This window comes from Rhinopithecus bieti, unplaced genomic scaffold, assembly GCF_001698545.2.
Source record: "Rhinopithecus bieti isolate Rb0 unplaced genomic scaffold, ASM169854v2 scaffold_34943, whole genome shotgun sequence".
Lineage (NCBI taxonomy): Eukaryota > Metazoa > Chordata > Mammalia > Primates > Cercopithecidae > Rhinopithecus > Rhinopithecus bieti.
The window spans coordinates 982741-1000347 of record NW_016815584.1 but is presented as its reverse complement, the minus strand read 5'-3'; the positions used below and the strand labels follow the sequence as shown (position 1 = coordinate 1000347).

Here is a 17607-nt window from a genome sequence, read left to right as displayed (position 1 = left end):
TGTAGGCTACAGTGAGCCATGATCATGCCACTGCATTCCAGCCTGGGTGACAGTGAGCCCCTTTCTCAATAATATAATAATAATAATAACAACAACAACAATAATAATAATAATAATGTATCCAAGATCACACAGATGGAGAAGCAGCAGAGCTAAGATTCCAGTCCAGGTCTGTGTGGCTATGAGGTACCTTCTCTCTCAAAAATATTAATTGTTGCAACAGCATCCTTCCAAGACTCACTATTTGAGGACCATCTTATGTATGCATATATGTGTGTGTGTGTGTGTGTATATATATATATATCCAGTTGCAGGTTATCATTGAATCAAAAACAATCCCCACTATAAACAGAGTCCCCCCATCCATTTAGTCAGTGTTCAATTCAGAGTAAAACCTTCAAGAAAGAAGGGAAGGGAGACTGTCCAGAAAGTGAGAGGCAAGAAAGCCACTGGAATTCAACCTTACCTGGTCTGGGGGCAAAGCTTCAAGTAGTAATGACAGGGGACCAATCCAGACAGAAAGTAGGATCTCTAGGGAAGGATAAATCATTTGAGGAGGAAGCCAAAGAAAGAAGTAAGATCATATGGAAATGAGGGGGAATTGAGGTCCAGAGTGATAGTGTCCATGGGAATGAGGTAAGTGAAACCAGAAAAGGAACCCAGGATGGGCAGAAATGGGGGTAATGAGAAATGGGAACAGAGTGAGGCCAGGCTAGACATCTTGTGGAGTGAACTGAGGCTGGTATCTACCCAGGGCCACTCCCTAGATCCTTAGGCCTTCATAGAAACCTTTGCCCCACCACACCCCATCCCTGACAGCCTTTCTCTGCCAGGACAAGTTTGTCGTCTGCTCTGAGCTATCAAGCCCCTTAGGAGACCTAAGACCCAGCTGGGTCCCATCCCTTTGGAGTTAACTGCTTCAGACTAGGTAGGTGTGAGGACCTGGACCTCAAATCCCTGGATATTGGGAGTGGGCAGAGGTATAACTGAAAGATACGTTGTTGCATGTCCTGTCTCCTAAAAGATGGAACCTATAATGCATTTTTCCCAGCCTAGGAAGCACCTAATTCTTGTGGGCAAAGAAGCCATGGAAGATAGAGCTGGTCAGCAAGAGCAGGAGAGACACAGCCTCCGTCTGGAAAAGCTACAACATTGGGCGAGGCACAGGCAGAGTGGGCACCTCTTGGTGCTGGCGGTGAGGACAGGCTACCCCATCCCAAGTCTCAGCATGTCCATTTCTACCCAATTCAATTCCATCCATCCATCCATGTTAAGTGAGCACCTACCATGTGCCAGAAACTGTGCTAGGTTCTGAATGGGAGGAGCGTAGAGGAAAACATAGAAATAAACAAGGCAAGACCCTTAAACTCCAAGTAGCTTCCATCTTGTGGGGGAAAACATACAGGTAAGTTACTAAACTACAATATGAGGCAGAAAAAATTAAATGATACTTATTTTTTAATGATCACTTCCTTCCTTGCTCTGGGTTGACTGCTTTCCTCCACCCTCCATTCAATCCCATTTCCTGATCTCTAAAGAGGTAGGAGTTATGAAAAGGGAAGGGAATCCCTGACAGTTTCTCCTCAATTACCCTGCCCTTACCCCCAGGTGAGTCAGCTATGGCTGGCAGTGGTTGTGGTGCCCCTTGCTGTCTCAGTCGCCTGCCTGAACTCTGAATGTCACATGGCCACAGCGCTGCCTCTTGGGCCTGGAGCCTCAGTAAGACCCACCACAAGGGAGGGTGGAAGGTCCCAGGGCCCCTTCCTAATGGGACCAGAGCTCAACACTTGCCCCTCTCACCATTCAGGGTCTCCTCACTGGGACTGTCACCCTAGAGCTTCGCAGAGCACCCCGCCTCTGGAAGGTGAGAAGGAAGAGAACGCAGCACTGTCCCCCGACTCCCTAAAACAGACACCTACAACCCTCAGCCTAGGAAGTAAGTGGCTAAGTGTTGACTCATCCTCTCAGCTGTCACCACTGACTGGCCTCAATGACTGAGGAGGGAAAGCAAAAAAGTTAGAGGGCTTATGGCCCTGTTTGGAGGCTGAGAAACAGAAGCTGAGTTTTGTCTTCAGCTAGGCTGCAAGTGAGGATTGAGGTTGGAATGACTCCCCTAGGCTGGGCAGGGCTGAGCTGGCTCACTGGCAGGTGCGGGCCATGATGATATTCAACACCCTCAACTTGATCTTGGGTTTCATCGTGGTGGTGGTCGAGGTGATGAAGACAGCCTTGGGGCCTGCCCCAACTGCCTCCTCCCAGGTACTGGTGAATGAAGGAGATGGGAGGATGAGGAGGCAAGAGGAGGTGAAAAGGGAAAAGGGCAGAGGCGAACAGGTGTGGGGTCCCTGCATTCTCAGCTTTGTCTACCTGCAGCATGCTGGCTTGCTGGTGCTGGAGCTCAGTGCTGAGGCCTTCACCCTAGGGGGAGTGCTGGTCTCAGTGCACGCCCTATTCTTGCTGAGCCAGAGGAAACCGGGATGCTGCAGGAGCCAGAGTCTGCACTACCAGGAGCTGCAGGAGGTATGGGGGCAGGGAAGAAAGCATGAATAGCTAGCTGCCAACTAATTTTTCCACTGGCTATCCTGGTCAGTGGCATTTAAGGGAAAACAATGGGGCAGGAGAGAAAAGAAGAGGTCCTAGAATGAGACTGATTGGCTTTCTCTGGCTTTGGACATTTCTCCCCTAATGGTGGGTAAGAGGGAATTGGGAATCCAAATGATTGAGGTTAAAAGAGTGGGAAAGCATTAGGAAGCTGCCTAAATATTGGCAGGACTATGGGAAATAGGATAAAAAATTGGGCAGGAGGAAGCAGTTGTTTCTGTCTGGGGTTTCTCCTTTCTCACCTCTACAATTTGCTCACACCTGTCTCTGGTTTTCAGGGCTTCTCTGAGTTGGAAGAGGTTCCTGGTTTGGAGAATGGTCCCACGGTGGCCAGCACAGGAGCAAATGAGAGGGCGGGACAGCGGGAACAGACACGTGCTGCTCTCCTTCCACCCTGAGAGAATGCTCTCCAGACATTCCTGCCCCACCCCACCAAACTCAGAAGCTTGCTGGGATCCTTTGAGTCCAACAGGAAGTCCGGGAATGCCTTCAGTTTTCACTCAGAGCAGGCCCTTTTTGCATTGCTTCCCTGTTAGGGGAAGATACACCTGGACGAGAATATATCCTCACCTACCACCTTGAAAAGCTGCTTTCTCCCTTCCATCCATATCCTCCCTCCCTGTCACCTCCCCATACAGCTTCACATCTGCCTCATCTCACTCTTTTTTTCTGTCCACCTTTCATAATCCCATCCACTCCAAATCCCGGACCCTGCACACGCCAACTCCCTGAATCCAATTCAGGAGTGCCCCAGTTCCCCTTTCGATCCGTCTCCTTTCTACTGCAGCAGAGACTACAAGTCCCAGGATGCCCCGCTAGCCCGTGACCGGCTGCGAAATAAAGAGCCTTCTCTCCGCCGTAGGGGCGCTGTGGATGTGCTGAGTGACGCGAGGCGGGGAAGTCGGGGCCTAGCCTAGGGCTTTCTCGGACGCGACCACTGGCCCCGCGTTCGGGGAGGAGCCGGGCGGGCGGTCCTGCACTGGCGTGCCGCTCCCATAGCCACTGCAATAGAGAGCTGGCTCTGAGTCCCCAGCCCTGCGCTGGCAGCTTCAGAGACTGGCGAGGGCTCGGAGCTGACGCTTGGCAGAGCTGGGGCTTCCCAGATGCTGTCGCCGCACCCCCTCGCAGGAGGGCCCAGGTCCGAAGTCCTGAGACTTGGAGCGCGCGCGAGAAAGGGGTTGGAGATGATGAGTCAGAAGTGCGGGGCCTTTCTCGTCCCCTCCCCTAGGGCCTGGGCGCTGAAGACAGGCTCGCTGGGCAGGCGGGTAGATAGGGCAGGCAGAGGGAGGGACGCTGCGACCTGCGTCTCTGCCTAACGCTTTCCCGCCTCTTGCGGGCACGCCGGTGTAACGAGCCCGCGCTGCCGCCACCCTTTATCTCCAACGCAGGAGCGGGACTGCGCAGGCTCGGCCTCTGGGCTGACCCGCCGACCTTTGATCTCCGCTGCGGTCGGGTTGCTGAAGTTCTGGCTGCGTTCAACCCCCACCGTTTACGACCTTTGCAAGTGTGCAAAGATAACAGGCTCGCTTGGTATTGGGAAAAACCCAGGAAAACTGGGAGTCCCAGTAGCAGCAGCAGCTGGGCAGCTTGCTAGCCGCTAGAAACTAGAAATTGACCAGAGCTGGAGTACCAAGAGAACTCACCCCAAATTCACATAGTGCCCGGGATGGCTGTTGGCCTCACACTCATTTTTGTTCCCACTTGAGAAGGCTTCTTTCCCTAGAGAATGCAGCTTCTCCCGGCCTAGCCAGGGCCAGGCACCAGTGAGGATAGAGCGCAGCCTGGCTGCCTTGCCTTGACATTGCAGTGGCGCCCGCTGCAGCTCCTTTCTGTTTGTGACACCTTGGAAGAGTGGTAATTATCTTCCTATGACAAGGTTAAGTGTGAGTACTAGTGGGTGGGGACAGTTCTGGGATCAGGCTCTGGAATGGAGAAAAGATCTAGGCCTTCTGCATTTCTTCCTCTGCCCTAGTGTAACTGCCAGAATAATGGAGAGCTCCTGTGTGCAGGGCTGAGAAAAGAATTTTCTTGAAAGTCAGAAGGTGGTGGTAGATGAGGAAGCTGAGGGAAGAAAATTAACAATTTGTTCTGTTTTCCAGGTTTTAGTGATGTGATCAGATTAGATATTGCATTCTAGTTCCTAGAGAAGCTTGATGACCGTGGAAATTAACCTCTATCAGTCAGATTAGGCTAGGCTCTGCTGTGGTAAATGCCAAAACCACAGTGGCTTAAAACCACAAAGGTTGATTTCTCATACTACGTGTCCAAAGTAGGCTGGCAAGGGGTTCTGTTCATTGCAAATGTTTAAGGTACCCAAGCTCATGGAGCGCCACCATTTTGAGATCCTACCCTGTCACTATGAAGGTTAAAGTTACTCACCTGCCCCCACCCTCAGAATGGAAGTAAGCATGAAGAATTGTTCATGGACTCTTAAATGCTGCCATGAAGTGATACATTCATGTCACTTCCACCCATTCAATGGCCAAAGCAAGTCATATAGCCACACCCAACTTAAGGAAGGCCAGAAGGGCAATGCCTGCAAGGAGAGGGGAAGCAGAAATACTTCATTAAAAGAAACATAGTTGGCGGGGCTGGGAGGTTCACGCCTGTAATCCCAGCACTTTGGGAGACCAAGATGGGTGGATCACCTCAGGTCAGGAGTTCGAGACCAGCTTGACCAATATGGTGGCCGTCTCTACTAAAATTAAAAAAATTAGGCTGGCATGGTGGTGGGTGCCTGTAATCCCAGCTACTCGAGAGTTTGAGGCAGGAGAATTGCTTGAACCCAGGAGGCAGAGGTTGCAGTGAGCCAAGATCACACCACTGCGCTCCAGCCTGGGAGACAAAGCGAGACTCTGTCTCAAAAGAAAAAAAGAAATGGAATTAATAGTTTGTGGTGATTTTTGAACAGCTTAGCAGTTGAAATTTATCTGTTCCAGCAGTTATGCCGATACCTACTTCTTTGGTTTGGTTTCATGAACCCGTAAGTTCTTACTAGAAATTTTTCCTCAGTAGGACTGGGACTTAGGAAACCTAGATTCTAATTCTATTGCTTGGGCAAGTCAGACCTCTCTGAACTACATTTTGTTCATTTGGAGGTTATGGTAATAATATTTATTCTCTCTACCTTACTGGAGTATCAAGGCTAAAATAAAATCACACAAGGAAAAGTACTTTAAAACTATAAACCACTTCAGGGGTTGAAAATAAATTGCCTGTAGAGGTAAGAAGTCATTTAAATGATAATTTCTTAAAACTCAAGAGCCAGTTCAGCTATAGTTCTTCAATTATCAGTCTGCATTAGATAAACATAGTAGGAATTCAGGTTTTGGATATATGTTACAGTTCATGTAGACCTTGCAAAGTCTAAGAGTCTTAGATTAAACATTAAATTCTTAAAACCCTTCTGATAAAACCTTTTTCATCATATCCCTCTAGGGCATTGGTTCTCAGAGAAGGGTCATTTTGTTCCCTAGAGGATATTTTGCAAGGTCTGGAGACATATTTGTTAGTCACAACTGAGGAGTGGGGGAGGTGGGAATATGTAACAATAGTAGGCGCAGTAGATGAGAAGTCAGATTTGGGATTTAGTTCCAGTGCTACTAATGCCGCTTTCCTGTACATTATCCTCTGCCAGCTGCAAGCAAAGACTATTTGAAACTTATCCTGTGTTCCTCATTATTCCCCCTCCATCCACACTGCCTATTGCGAGAGTCCCGGGCTGCTCCATGACAGCATTCTGCTTTGCTGCAGTGATTCCCAGCAACCACTGTATCTGCTTCTTTCTTCATCAGTTTGGCAGCCTCTGTGGAGGTCACTCATTTTACTTGAATGGGAACTTCACCGAAAGAAGAAACTGACACGGTTTCCGCTGACATCAGTTTTTAAAGGCCGTAACCCCTATCCTTTTAAACATTAAAGAAATCCAGTTCATGATATGTGGCTTCATATGCAGCAGTGGCACATTGGTGGTTGGGAAATTCTCCATGTGAATACATTTTACCCTCATTTCTTTGAAATTCTGTCATTTATTCTGGCTTTTAATACATGAATATAGACAACTGACGATATTTCACAAATGAACTCTTTTCCATTTCTGAATCTGCCTTTTGGCAAGATGGCTCAGGTTTCTTGTCCAGGGCTGTGTCCTCTGCTGCCATCTCGTGGCCTCTTGGCTGCCCAGGTTGAGGTCTCATAAAGCGCCTTCCCTAAGGTAATGGCGTTTGGCAGTGGCTTAGTTAGGGAAAGACTCTCCTCTTCATGGTGTGGGGCGCTACCCAAGTTCCTCCTCTGCAATGGGTCCCTGAGGGCAGCAGCACACTCGGCCTGGCTGGAAACCTGGGCCTCACAATGAGGCAGGAGGTGGAGGGCCCCTCCTGGTCTTCTGCAAACCCTTGGGCCTCTGTGTCTGTTACGCAGTTCTGGCCAGCAGCCACCAAATTCAGTGAACCCAACTGCCTAGGGGTAATTGAAGCTGAGCGCGTGCTTGGCCTGAAGAATGCAGTCTCTTGCCCCTTGCCACCTGGGGCTGGGATGCTCTTAATTTCAATAAGAAATGAAGAGTCTCCCATCAGGTTTTGGATTCTAGGCCCACACAAAATGGGCCTAGACAAGAAAACAGAAGGGTGTGTTGCTCTGTGTCCACACCCTTCATCCTAGCGGGCCCAGCCAGTGCTGCCTCAAATTTGACATTTGATTGATGGACTGAGCGGGACAGTGGCAGTGCTGTCGTCGCTGAGTCATTGTTTCCTATAAATATGACAGGATCTATGTACTACAGTGATCAGAGGTCCATCACCAGGGAACTGGGAATGTGAGAGACTGCCCTGACCTGGGCTGCTGCTGCTGGTCACTGAGCAGTGAGCACAGGAGGTAAGGCAGGAAAATGTTTTTAGTTGCTATTTTTTTCATTGTGATAACATGAAATATATGTATATATACAACTATATATATACACACATGTATAGTTAAAAATCTTCCCATTGCTAACACTAATTCGTACAACTTTCCCCTAGTTGTGAGCCCCCTCTCCTGACTCCACCCAGTTCCCATAACCCCTAATCCCAGCCTTCTCAAAAACAAAAAGGGAGGAGGAAGAGAGGAGGAGGGGAAGGAGAAAGGGAAGGAGGAGGAGAAAGAAGAAGACTGCTTTTGGTGTTTGCTTTAACCTGATGTCCCCATTATAATTCAGAAGGAAAGGCCTGCTCATCTAATTTCCTAGGGCCTCAGGCCAGAGACAGCCATACTTACAGGTAAATTGCTACTAGGCTGGCATGTGTTGCTTCTCCTTAAAATTCAGATGCCATTTACTCTCGTCTTCTGTTTCTTTTATGTTTTTCCTTGTTTGCCTATTTTTCTTTTTTCTGACTTATTTCATTTATATTTTGTGTTGCCCATTTTTCTTGGATCCACCTAGCATCTAAATCTTTGGTTTATTTTTCTTATCAGAAGCTTTTCCTAAGTTCTGTCCAGAGTTAATGGATTTTCTTTGTTGATTCTTGACAGTTTTCCCTTGCCATTATAAAGTTTTCTTGTTTTTACCCAAGTCCAAACTTCTACAATATAATTTTGTTTGCTTTGCCTCTTTATGTGCTCTCTTTATATATAAAGAAAATGCGAAGTGCTCGCTCTTCTTTTTTTTTTTTTTGGAGACAGGGTCTGGCTCTGTTGCCCCAGGCTGGAGTGCAGTAGTGTGACCTTGGCTCACTACAACCTTTGCGTCCTGGGCTCAAGCCGTTTTCCCACTTCAGCCTCCCAAGTAGCTGGGACTACAGATGTATGCCACTACATCTGGCTAATTTTTGTATTTTTTGTAGAGAAGAGGTTTCACCATGTTGCCCAGGCTGGTCTCCAACTCCTGAGCTCAAGCAATCCACTCACCCAAGCCTCCCAAAGTGCTGGAATTACAGGCGTGAACCACCGTGCCTGACCCAGTCTTGTTCTTTATGTAAAGCTGAAGTCATAGCACAGGAGAAAGAAATTATGCTTTTATAAACGTCAAATGTAATTATGATGAAAAGAAATTGTTCTTTACGTAACTAAGAAGTGAAACTGGGTCCAGTGGTTACTTGTTATAGAGAGGCCAATTTTAGACTGAAAAATAGAAACTGAACACCTTTCAAAAGACGAAATGCTTTCAAGTTGGGCTCTCAACCTCTGGATATGTTAGAGGTGTTTTGTGCAATAAACTTTATCATGCAATGACAGGTTATTGAAGCAAATATTCAAATATCAGCTGAGTGGTTGAATTAGATAACTTTTAATTTCTCTGCCAACACTCAGATTACATTAGCTTTTCAGCAGTGGTGATGTTTTTTAATTGACCCATCCATACTCTCCAATGTCTGGCCCTGGAAAAAATTGTAAAGTAAGATGCTGGTATTCCTCTAGTCCCTAGAACCGAGTGTTTCCGTCTTGACACTATTGATATTTGGGCCAGATAATTTTTTTTTTTTTTTTTGAGACGGAGTCTTGCTCTGCTGCCCAGGCTGGAGTGCAGTGGCGGGCTCTCAGCTCACTGCAAGCTCCGCCTCCCGGGTTCACGCCATTCTCCTGTCTCAGCCTCCCGAGTAGCTGGGACTACAGGCGCCCGCCTCGTCGCCCGGCTGGTTTTTTGTATTTTTTAGTAGAGACGGGGTTTCACCGTATTAGCCAGGATGGTCTCGATCTCCTGACCTCGTGATCCGCCCGTCTCGGCCTCCCAAAGTGCTGGGATTACAGGCTTGAGCCACCGCGCCCGGCCAGATAATTCCTTTTTATAGAAGACTGGTGCATTGATTTGTAGAATGCTAAGCAGCAACCTTGGGCCCTATCTACTTGATGTCAGTAGCACCCCTCCCTCCAGTTGTGACGACCAAAAATATCTCTACACGTTGCCGGATATCTCCTAGGAAGCAAAATTACTTCTTTCTTTGAAAAACAATGCCTTAGAAGGATATGATAAGAAAGGTTTTAAGAACTTAATGTCTAATTTCTCAAGATCCTTGTATTTAAAAAGACCTACAAAGATCTACCATAACCAAACAGCACATCCAAAATCTGAATTCCTGCCCTAGCTTTTTCCCCCTACTCCTCTTTTCTGAATTTTCTATGTTGTGTTATTGTTACCACATCAGGCCAATCTGGTTCAACTTTTATGTAGCAAAGTTGTGAGTTATTTCTCAGTTGCCATGGACCCCAGGTTGAAAGTCATGTAACCTGAGCTTGTCCAGATGAACACATGTGCTACCTCAGGGGAAACCTGAGTGCTCAGACCAGGAAGGGTGGGGGCGACTCAGTTGAGAAGCAGACACTGCATAACAGGATCCAGAATCCAATCAGATGAGCTCTGGCATCACCCCATGGCAGGATCCAGTCATATCATGCCTCCTGGCATCATGTCATTGCAAAATGCAATCAGATCACACCTCATTACCCTATGCTTATAAAACCCAATGCACCCCCAGCTCAGAGAGACAGGTTTGAGCATTCCCTCCTATCTCCTTGGCAGTTGAATCATGTTGCTTCCCTGCTTAAAAGCTTTTCAGTCCTCCCCATCGCCCACAAGATTAAGTCCAAGCATTTTTAAATGGTGCATGGACCTCTGTGATTTAGCTCCTGCCCACTCTTCCAGTGTCATCTCCCATGTCCCCTCTCTTGCATTTCACGATTTGGTGATGGCAGTTTAAGGGAGGTAGCGTTGACATTTTTTTTCCTTACCAGAGCTTTCTATCTCATCTGTTTTTTCAGTCTCAGAGTACATTCAGCATAATGCTGAATTAGGACAGCATACAAAGGGATCAGTATCACTTCCCAACTGTGTTAACTCTTCCAGTGAAGAAGACACACAAGGAACTTGGACACAGGAAGGGGAACATCACACACTGGGGCCTGTTGTGGGGTGGGGGAAGGGGGGAGGGATAGCATTAGGAGATATACCTAATGTAAATGACGAGTTAATGGGTGCAGCACACCAACATGGCACATGTATACATATGTAACAAACCTGCACGTTGTGTGCACATGAACCCTAGAACTTAAAGTATAATAAAAAAGAAAGAAAGAAAGAAAGAAAAAAAAAAAGACATGCAAGGATAATGGTCTTTTAACATACCTGGCAATTTTAAAGTTTTATGTTGACATTGAGAACATCTCACTGGTATTAAAAACTTCAGCTCTTTAAATGTGTAATTTGTTTAATCAAATTGCACCTTCTTTTTTACACTTTGCAAGTATGGCACAGTAAATACATTATATTTAGTTTAGTAACTTGCCATAGTTTCTGTATTGGGGATATTAACATCATTGGTTGGATCTTTTGTTTTGTCATCTTGCTATTTTTCAGAATCTTGAAATAGCACATTTCCATGATGTCTATTCTCTTCAGTGCCTGCGGAAACATACAAAAAAATGTGATGTCTATTCCCCATTTCTGGTTTTCCTAACTCTAGATTAACAGTTGTATCTCTAGTGTTTACTTCTTGGACTTGTTCCTTGGTTGCACAAGCCTCCTCAATATTTTCTCCAAAACTGACATTTTCCTAACTCTTTGTTGTTAGAATATCTACAATTGTGTGTCGCATCTCTTCAATAGGCTGAGCCCCTGCCAGAATGGCCTTCTCATAGGTTGTGAGAATTACTTTCAGTAGGACTTGGTGTTGGTTCAGTATATGCAAGACATATTCAATATTTTACAAGATTTTTGGCATCTGGAATATTTTTAATCAGATTGTTCAGTGTGACCAGTATTTCTTCTTCTGGGCATCCTTCATTAGTTAGGTTTAGGCATTTAGAAAATGTGTTGCTTACCTTTTCAGTAAATAATTTTTGTTCATCTTCAATCACGGTAGTCCAAAAGGACCCAACTGGGTTTTCATTTTGTCCTTAAGGCTCACACTAGGTAACTATTCAGTTAGGAGGCCTTTTCAGCACTCTCTTTGCCAGCTTTCCACTCATTCAGATGAGCTTTTCTCTCTTCTAAGTTTTCTTTGGATTGAGTTGATCTACTATCAGCAGTTGGTTTTGCTATAGTATGTCTTCACTGGTCAATGGGTTTTGATTTTGCTATCAGTTTGGCATTAGATGATGAAGCACGAGCTGGGGGCAGTGGCTCACACCCGTAATCCCAGGACTTTAGGAGGCTGAGGTAGGAAGATCCCTTGAGGCCAGGAGTTCAAGACCAGCCTGGCCAACATAATGAGAACCTGTCTAAAAATATAGGTTTTTTTTTTTTTTGAGATGGAGTTTCACTCTTGTTGCCCAGTCTGGAGTGCGATGGCGCTATTTCAGCTCACTGCAACTTCCGCCTCCCAGGTTCAAGCAATTCTCCTGCCTCAGCTTCCCAAGTAGCTGGGATTTCAGGCTCCTGACACCATGACCGGCTAATTTTTGTATTTTTAGTAGAGACGCAGTTTCATCATGTTGGCCAGGCTGGTCCCAAACTCCTGACCTCAGGTGATCCACCCACCTGGCCTCCCAAAGTGCTGAGTCACCATGCCTGACTTAAAAAATAAATTGTTAAAACAATAAGATGAAGCAGGCCTGGCTAAAATTTCACATGCTATGCTCTTTTTTTTTTTCCTTTTTAAAATGTACTTTATTTTGGCAACCTCTTGTCCAATAGATCAGATGCTATGCTTATTGATTGTGCCTTATTTCTTTCTTTTTTTTTGAGACGGAGTTCTCGCTCTGTCGCCAGGCTGGAGTGCAGTGGCTTTGATCTCAAGCATCACTGCAAGCTCTGCCTCCCGGGTTTACACCCATTCTCCTGCCTCAGCCTCCCGAGTAGCTGGGACTGCAGGGGCCCCCACCTCCCCGGGCTAGTTTTTTTTTTTTTCTGGTATTTGTTTTGTAGAGACGGGGTTCACCGGGTTATGCCAGGATGGTCTCGATCTCCTGATCTCCGTGATCCGCCCGTCTCGGCCTAATCCAAATGCTGGGATTACAGCTGAGCCACCGTGCCTCGGCTTTTGTGCCTTATTTCTTTTCTATGTCCTGAGACGAACTGGTTTTGACCCTAGATAACACTGTTTTTGATTGTAATAATTCTGTTTTATGAGACCTTTTCCTGATTGTAAACAAGGCTGAGGTTCTACTGATGCCTTCTTTCACAGCGTCCTGGGTATTATTGCATGACTTCTACTAAGAAATCACGCAGACTTAGTGAGCACTACATTTGGTGTACCCCAAGTTACATTTAGTGTAACCTCCGGTCCTTGCACACACTGTGAACAAGTACACACTGTTGCACCTTGAGTTTTTGTTGTTTCAGAAAGTTCCAGGAAGAAGCAAAACAAAACCCGTTCCATCCAGAGATGCCCTCTGAATTGGAGATGAATTTGGCAAACTCCCCACATTACCATACAAAAGTCCCACCCAAGGAGGAGTTTTTTGCCACTTCCTATTCATGTGATATACGAAGAAGCATGACTGATGACTTTACTTCACCTCTACATATGATGACTCAGCTAAGCAGCCCAATACAAGTCCTGTTTTTAGCTTTGTTCCAAGAGGAACTGCTTTGGGAATTATCCCCGGTATTCTCCTTACTTGTTGCAAGTAATGAAATCCCCTTGTTAAATTTTCCTTGGTTGTGGTCATTGGACTGTCACTGGCTAAGCAACCGAACTCACCTATTGTGTGGGTAACACTAGCAGTCATATTTGAGACTCTATTACTTTTCACTGTTACGCTGCTGGTGTTTATAGGCTGAGGCTCTGTGGCTTTAGGAATAGTAATTGAAAATTTCTTTGTTGCTGCAGAACTCTCATCTTTGACTTATAGAGGTTTTCTAAGGGAATAGACTGAACAATTTGGCCTCAATAAGATTCCATCACAGACTTCTTGGGCGTGTCAGCCTCTTGCTTTTGTTTTTCTGCAATCATATGTTTCTCTTTACTATTATTGTTAAGGTGAAATGTCTTATATTAATGTCATATGTTGACATTGGGGGTCATCTTCAGTTGGTAACAACTTCAGAGTTTGATTATTATCCTCAAATTTATGTGTGACAATTACTATAGTTGAATTGGTCAGTTCATTAGAAGGTTTTAAAGGAATACAATTTTACCCCATTGTATTGTTTTGCTTCTCATGAGTCTGTTGACAATTTTTTTTTTTTTTTTTTTTTTTTTTTTGAGAGGGAGTCTCGCTCTTTTGCCCAGGCTGGAGTGAGTGGCGCGATCTCGGTTCACTGCAAGCTCCGCCCCCCGGGTTCCCGCCATTCTCCTGCCTCCGCCTCCCGAGTAGCTGGGACTACAGGCGCCGCCACCGCGCCCGGCTAATTTTTTGTATTTTAGTAGAGACGGGGTTTCACCGTGTTAGCCAGGATGGTCTCGATCTCCGGACCTCGTGATCCGCCTGTCTCAGCCTCCCAAAGTGCTAGGATTACAGGCTTGAGCCACTGCGCCCGGCCTGGTGACATTTGCTTTACCAGCCATTTCTGACTTAAGTTTCAAAATATTTGTCTCTTTTTTTTTTTTTTTTTTTGAGACGGTGTCTCGCTCTGTCGCCCACGCTGGAGTGCAGTGGCGTGATCTCCCCTCACTGCAAGCTCTGCCTCCCGGGTTCACGCCATTCTCCTGCCTCAGCCTCCCGAGTAGCTGGGACTACAGGCGCCCACCACCACGCCCGGCTAATTTTTTATATTTTTAGTAGAGACGGAGTTTCACGGTGTCAGCCAGGATGGTCTGGATCTCCTGACCTTGTGATCCACCCGCCTTGGCCTCCCAAAGTGCTGGGATTACAGGCGTGAGCCACCGCGCCCGGCCCAATATTTGTCTCTTCTTGGAACTTGTCCTCAAATGTCACCACTCTCTGGCCTCTATTGAGGTTACACAGCTATGGTAGCCAACTTACAGATTCCAGCTCAGGTCCTTATCATTCTCGGATGCAAAAAGCCTGGACACTCTCTGATTTTCCCTGTTTGTATGCAAAAACTGTTTTTCTTCTTAACAGATGTTTCTCGAGTCTTTGTCTTTTTCGCTCTTTGAACATGAATTGGGCCTTGGAGGCCACTGCAGGTCCTGGACTATGGCTTGGGTATTTGTCACAGTCTGAGGTGAGGGGATGCATCTCCAGCTTTAACTGCAGATGTAGGACTCCAGGCCACAGCCAGTGAACACAGCCTATTTGTTTTCTTGTGTAGTGAAAATCACAATTCAATATTGGGTTCCACCCATTTTGCTTTGACTCATACTGTTTCCTTAGTGCTACTCAGCAATTAGTGAAATAATCTCTGGTACTGCACAAAATGTGAAATGCTTCAAGAATTTGCATGTCGTCCTTGCTCACAGGCCCTGCTAATCTTCTCTGTATTGTTTCAATCTTAGTATATGTGCTACTGAAGCAAGCACTAAATTATTTATTAATATGTATGACAGACTCCTCCATCTCATCCTTGCTTTATTCTCTCCCTCTCCCTCCTTTTTTTTTTTTTTTTTTTTTTTTTTGTTCTTTTGATTATCCCAAGGATGATGATGATGACAGCACTGACTCAGTGATCGGCTGGGTGAGGGTCAGGGCTGTTTGTTGCACACATTAGTGAGATGGCAATAAAAAAAAACTGTTCCCGGAACAAACTGAGGGTCGGGCTGCTATTTCTCAGGGCCTAATAATGAGATGCAGACGAACTGGGGAGGAAGAGAGTTGTTTGATGGTTTGTTTGTTTGTTTGTTTTTTGAGACAGAGTCTCGGTCTGTCACCCAGGCTGGAGTGCAGTGGCATGATCTCGGCTCACTGCAACCTCTGCCTCCCAGGTTCAAGCAATTCTCCTGCCTCAGCCTCCCGAGTAGCTAGGATTATAGGCACCCACCACCACACCCAGCCAATTTTTTTGTATTTTTAGTAGAAACAGGGTTTCACCATGTTGGTCAGGCTGGCCTCGAACTCCTGACCTCAGATGATCCACCAACTTAGGCCTCCCAAATTGCTGGGATTACAGGCGTGAGCCACCTTGCCCGGCCAGTGGAAGAGAGTGTTATTTCTATAACCGGTTACAGGGAGAAGGCCTGGAAATTATTGCCAGGCGAACTCAAAATTTTCCAGAGCTTATATACCTTCTAAGCTATATGTCTATGTGTAAGTGTGCATTCGTCTAAATACATAAGTGATTTATTTCTTTTAATCTATAACTGAAGTCTGAGTCCTGAAGACTTTCCTCTGAAGCCTCAGTAAATTAGATTACTTAATCTAAATGGGTCCAGGTCTTGGGGTGATTATCCTTATCTTGTCTCCTGCTAAATCACAGAGGTTTGGGGAGTTCCTTCAGACCTCCAATAAACTTATTTGTGGAGGCCTGGGGAGTTTCTTCAGACCCGCAATGAAACTTGTTTAATCCTAAATGGGTCCTGTTAAGAATTCCTTCGTTATTTTGTCATGCTTTAAGGCCCAGGAAAGGCCTAGGCAAAACTCTTGATGGGCTTTTGCTACATTCCAGCCTTTGTATAGGGCACTGGCTTTTTTTAGTTTTTAATATTTAACTAAACCAATCAATCAGTACTGAAACAGTTGTGATGGAGGCCTGCATTAGTGAGACCTGGCCTGCCACAAAACCACGAGTCATAGTGATATGATGTCAAAATAACTGAGTCAAAAATTCTTACTTTAGCATATATATTTCTTACTTCCATTCCTTATTTAAGTTGTTGTATCCAGTCCTAGCCCCACGCCTGTCCTTCAGGACTCCCTCTGCTCAGTACTCACCCACTTTGGGAAGCTTCCCTTGGCCTTTCTGGCAACCATCATATTATGGTCTTCAATACTCCCTTAGTACTCTATACACAGTCTACACTTAAAAAAAAAATTATTTTTTTTTTTGAGATGGTGTCTCACTCTGTTGCCCAGGCTGGAGTGTAGTGGCGCAATCTCAGCTCACTGCGACCTCTGCCTCCCAGGTTCAAGCAATTCTCTTGCCTCAGCCTTCCGAGTAGCTGGGAATTATAGGTGCATGCCACCAAGCTTGGCTAATTTTTGCATTTTCAGTAGAGACGGGATTTCACCATGTTGGCCAGACTGGCCTCAAACTACTGACCTCAGGTGATCCTCGGCCTCCCAAAGTGCTGGGATCACAGGTGGGAGCCACCATGCCCAGCAAAATTTTAAACTTTTATGCAAAAAAAAAAAAAAAAAAATCACAATAATGGTAAAGTTCAAATGAAAAGTTGAGGAAGGAAGGATGACAGAGAATAACATATAGGTAAAAGATTGTTAGTATTAATATTGAAAAGAATAAAAAAGATTGATAAAGACAAAATAGCCAATTTACCAAAAAGAAAGAAATTTAAATGGCCAATAAATCTACGAAGGATTACTTATATTCATAGTAGTTAAATAAATGCAATTTAAAACAACAAGATGCTGACCAGGTGCACGTGTCGTGCACGTATAGTCCCAGCTACTCAGGATTCTGAGGAGGGAGAATGGCTTGAGCCCAGGAGTTTGAAGCCAGCCTGGGCAATATGATGAGGCTCTGTCTCTAAAAAATAAAAATAGGCCAGGCAAAAAAAAAAAATAGGCCAGGCAAGGAGATTCATGCCTATAATTCCAGAAATTTGGGAGGCCAAGGCAGAAGGACTGCTCGAGGCCAGGAGTTCTAGACCAACCTAGGCAACACAGTGAGACCCCCCCATCTCTACAGATAAAAAATTAGATGAGATAGTGGCACACACCTATAGTCCCAGCTACTCAGGAGGCAGAGGATTCCCTGAGTCCTTGAGCTGCAGTGAGCCATGATCTTGCCACTATACTCCATGGCTTGGGGGATAGAGTGAAACTCCATCTCTAAAAAAATAAAAAGAAAAAGAATTAAATCAGTGAGATGCCATTTTATGCCAATAAGATAATTAACATTTTCAAATGCATAAAACCCATTGTTGAGGCCGGGCGCGGTGGCTCAAGCCTGTAATCCCAGCACTTTGGGAGGCCGAGACGGGCGGATCACGAGGTCAGGAGATCGAGACCATCCTGGCTAACACGGTGAAACCCCGTCTCTACTAAAAATACAAAAAACTAGCCGGGCGAGGTGGCGGC

The 17607-nt window shown here is 45.7% G+C and overlaps 1 protein-coding gene and 1 pseudogene across 3 annotated transcripts; one reads left to right on the top strand and one right to left on the bottom strand.

The window, feature by feature from the left end:
- The first annotated feature begins 819 nt into the window (after positions 1-819).
- On the top strand, positions 820-3458 carry TMEM253 (transmembrane protein 253). Of its 3 annotated transcripts, none has more exons than XM_017853435.1 (7): positions 820-928; positions 1052-1195; positions 1609-1719; positions 1808-1864; positions 2149-2259; positions 2374-2520; positions 2880-3458. In XM_017853435.1, exons 2-7 carry the CDS (start codon positions 1088-1090, stop codon positions 2997-2999), a joined length of 654 nt encoding a protein of 217 aa, XP_017708924.1. In that variant the 5' UTR covers positions 820-928; positions 1052-1087; the 3' UTR covers positions 3000-3458. The 3 variants fall into 3 exon arrangements, with proteins under 3 accessions (XP_017708924.1, XP_017708926.1, XP_017708925.1); XM_017853436.1 differs by having other exon boundaries at positions 826-928; positions 1057-1195; XM_017853437.1 differs by lacking the exon at positions 2149-2259.
- Positions 3253-17607, bottom strand: part of LOC108516127 (cytoskeleton-associated protein 2-like) — a 78660-nt pseudogene continuing 64305 nt past the window's right edge.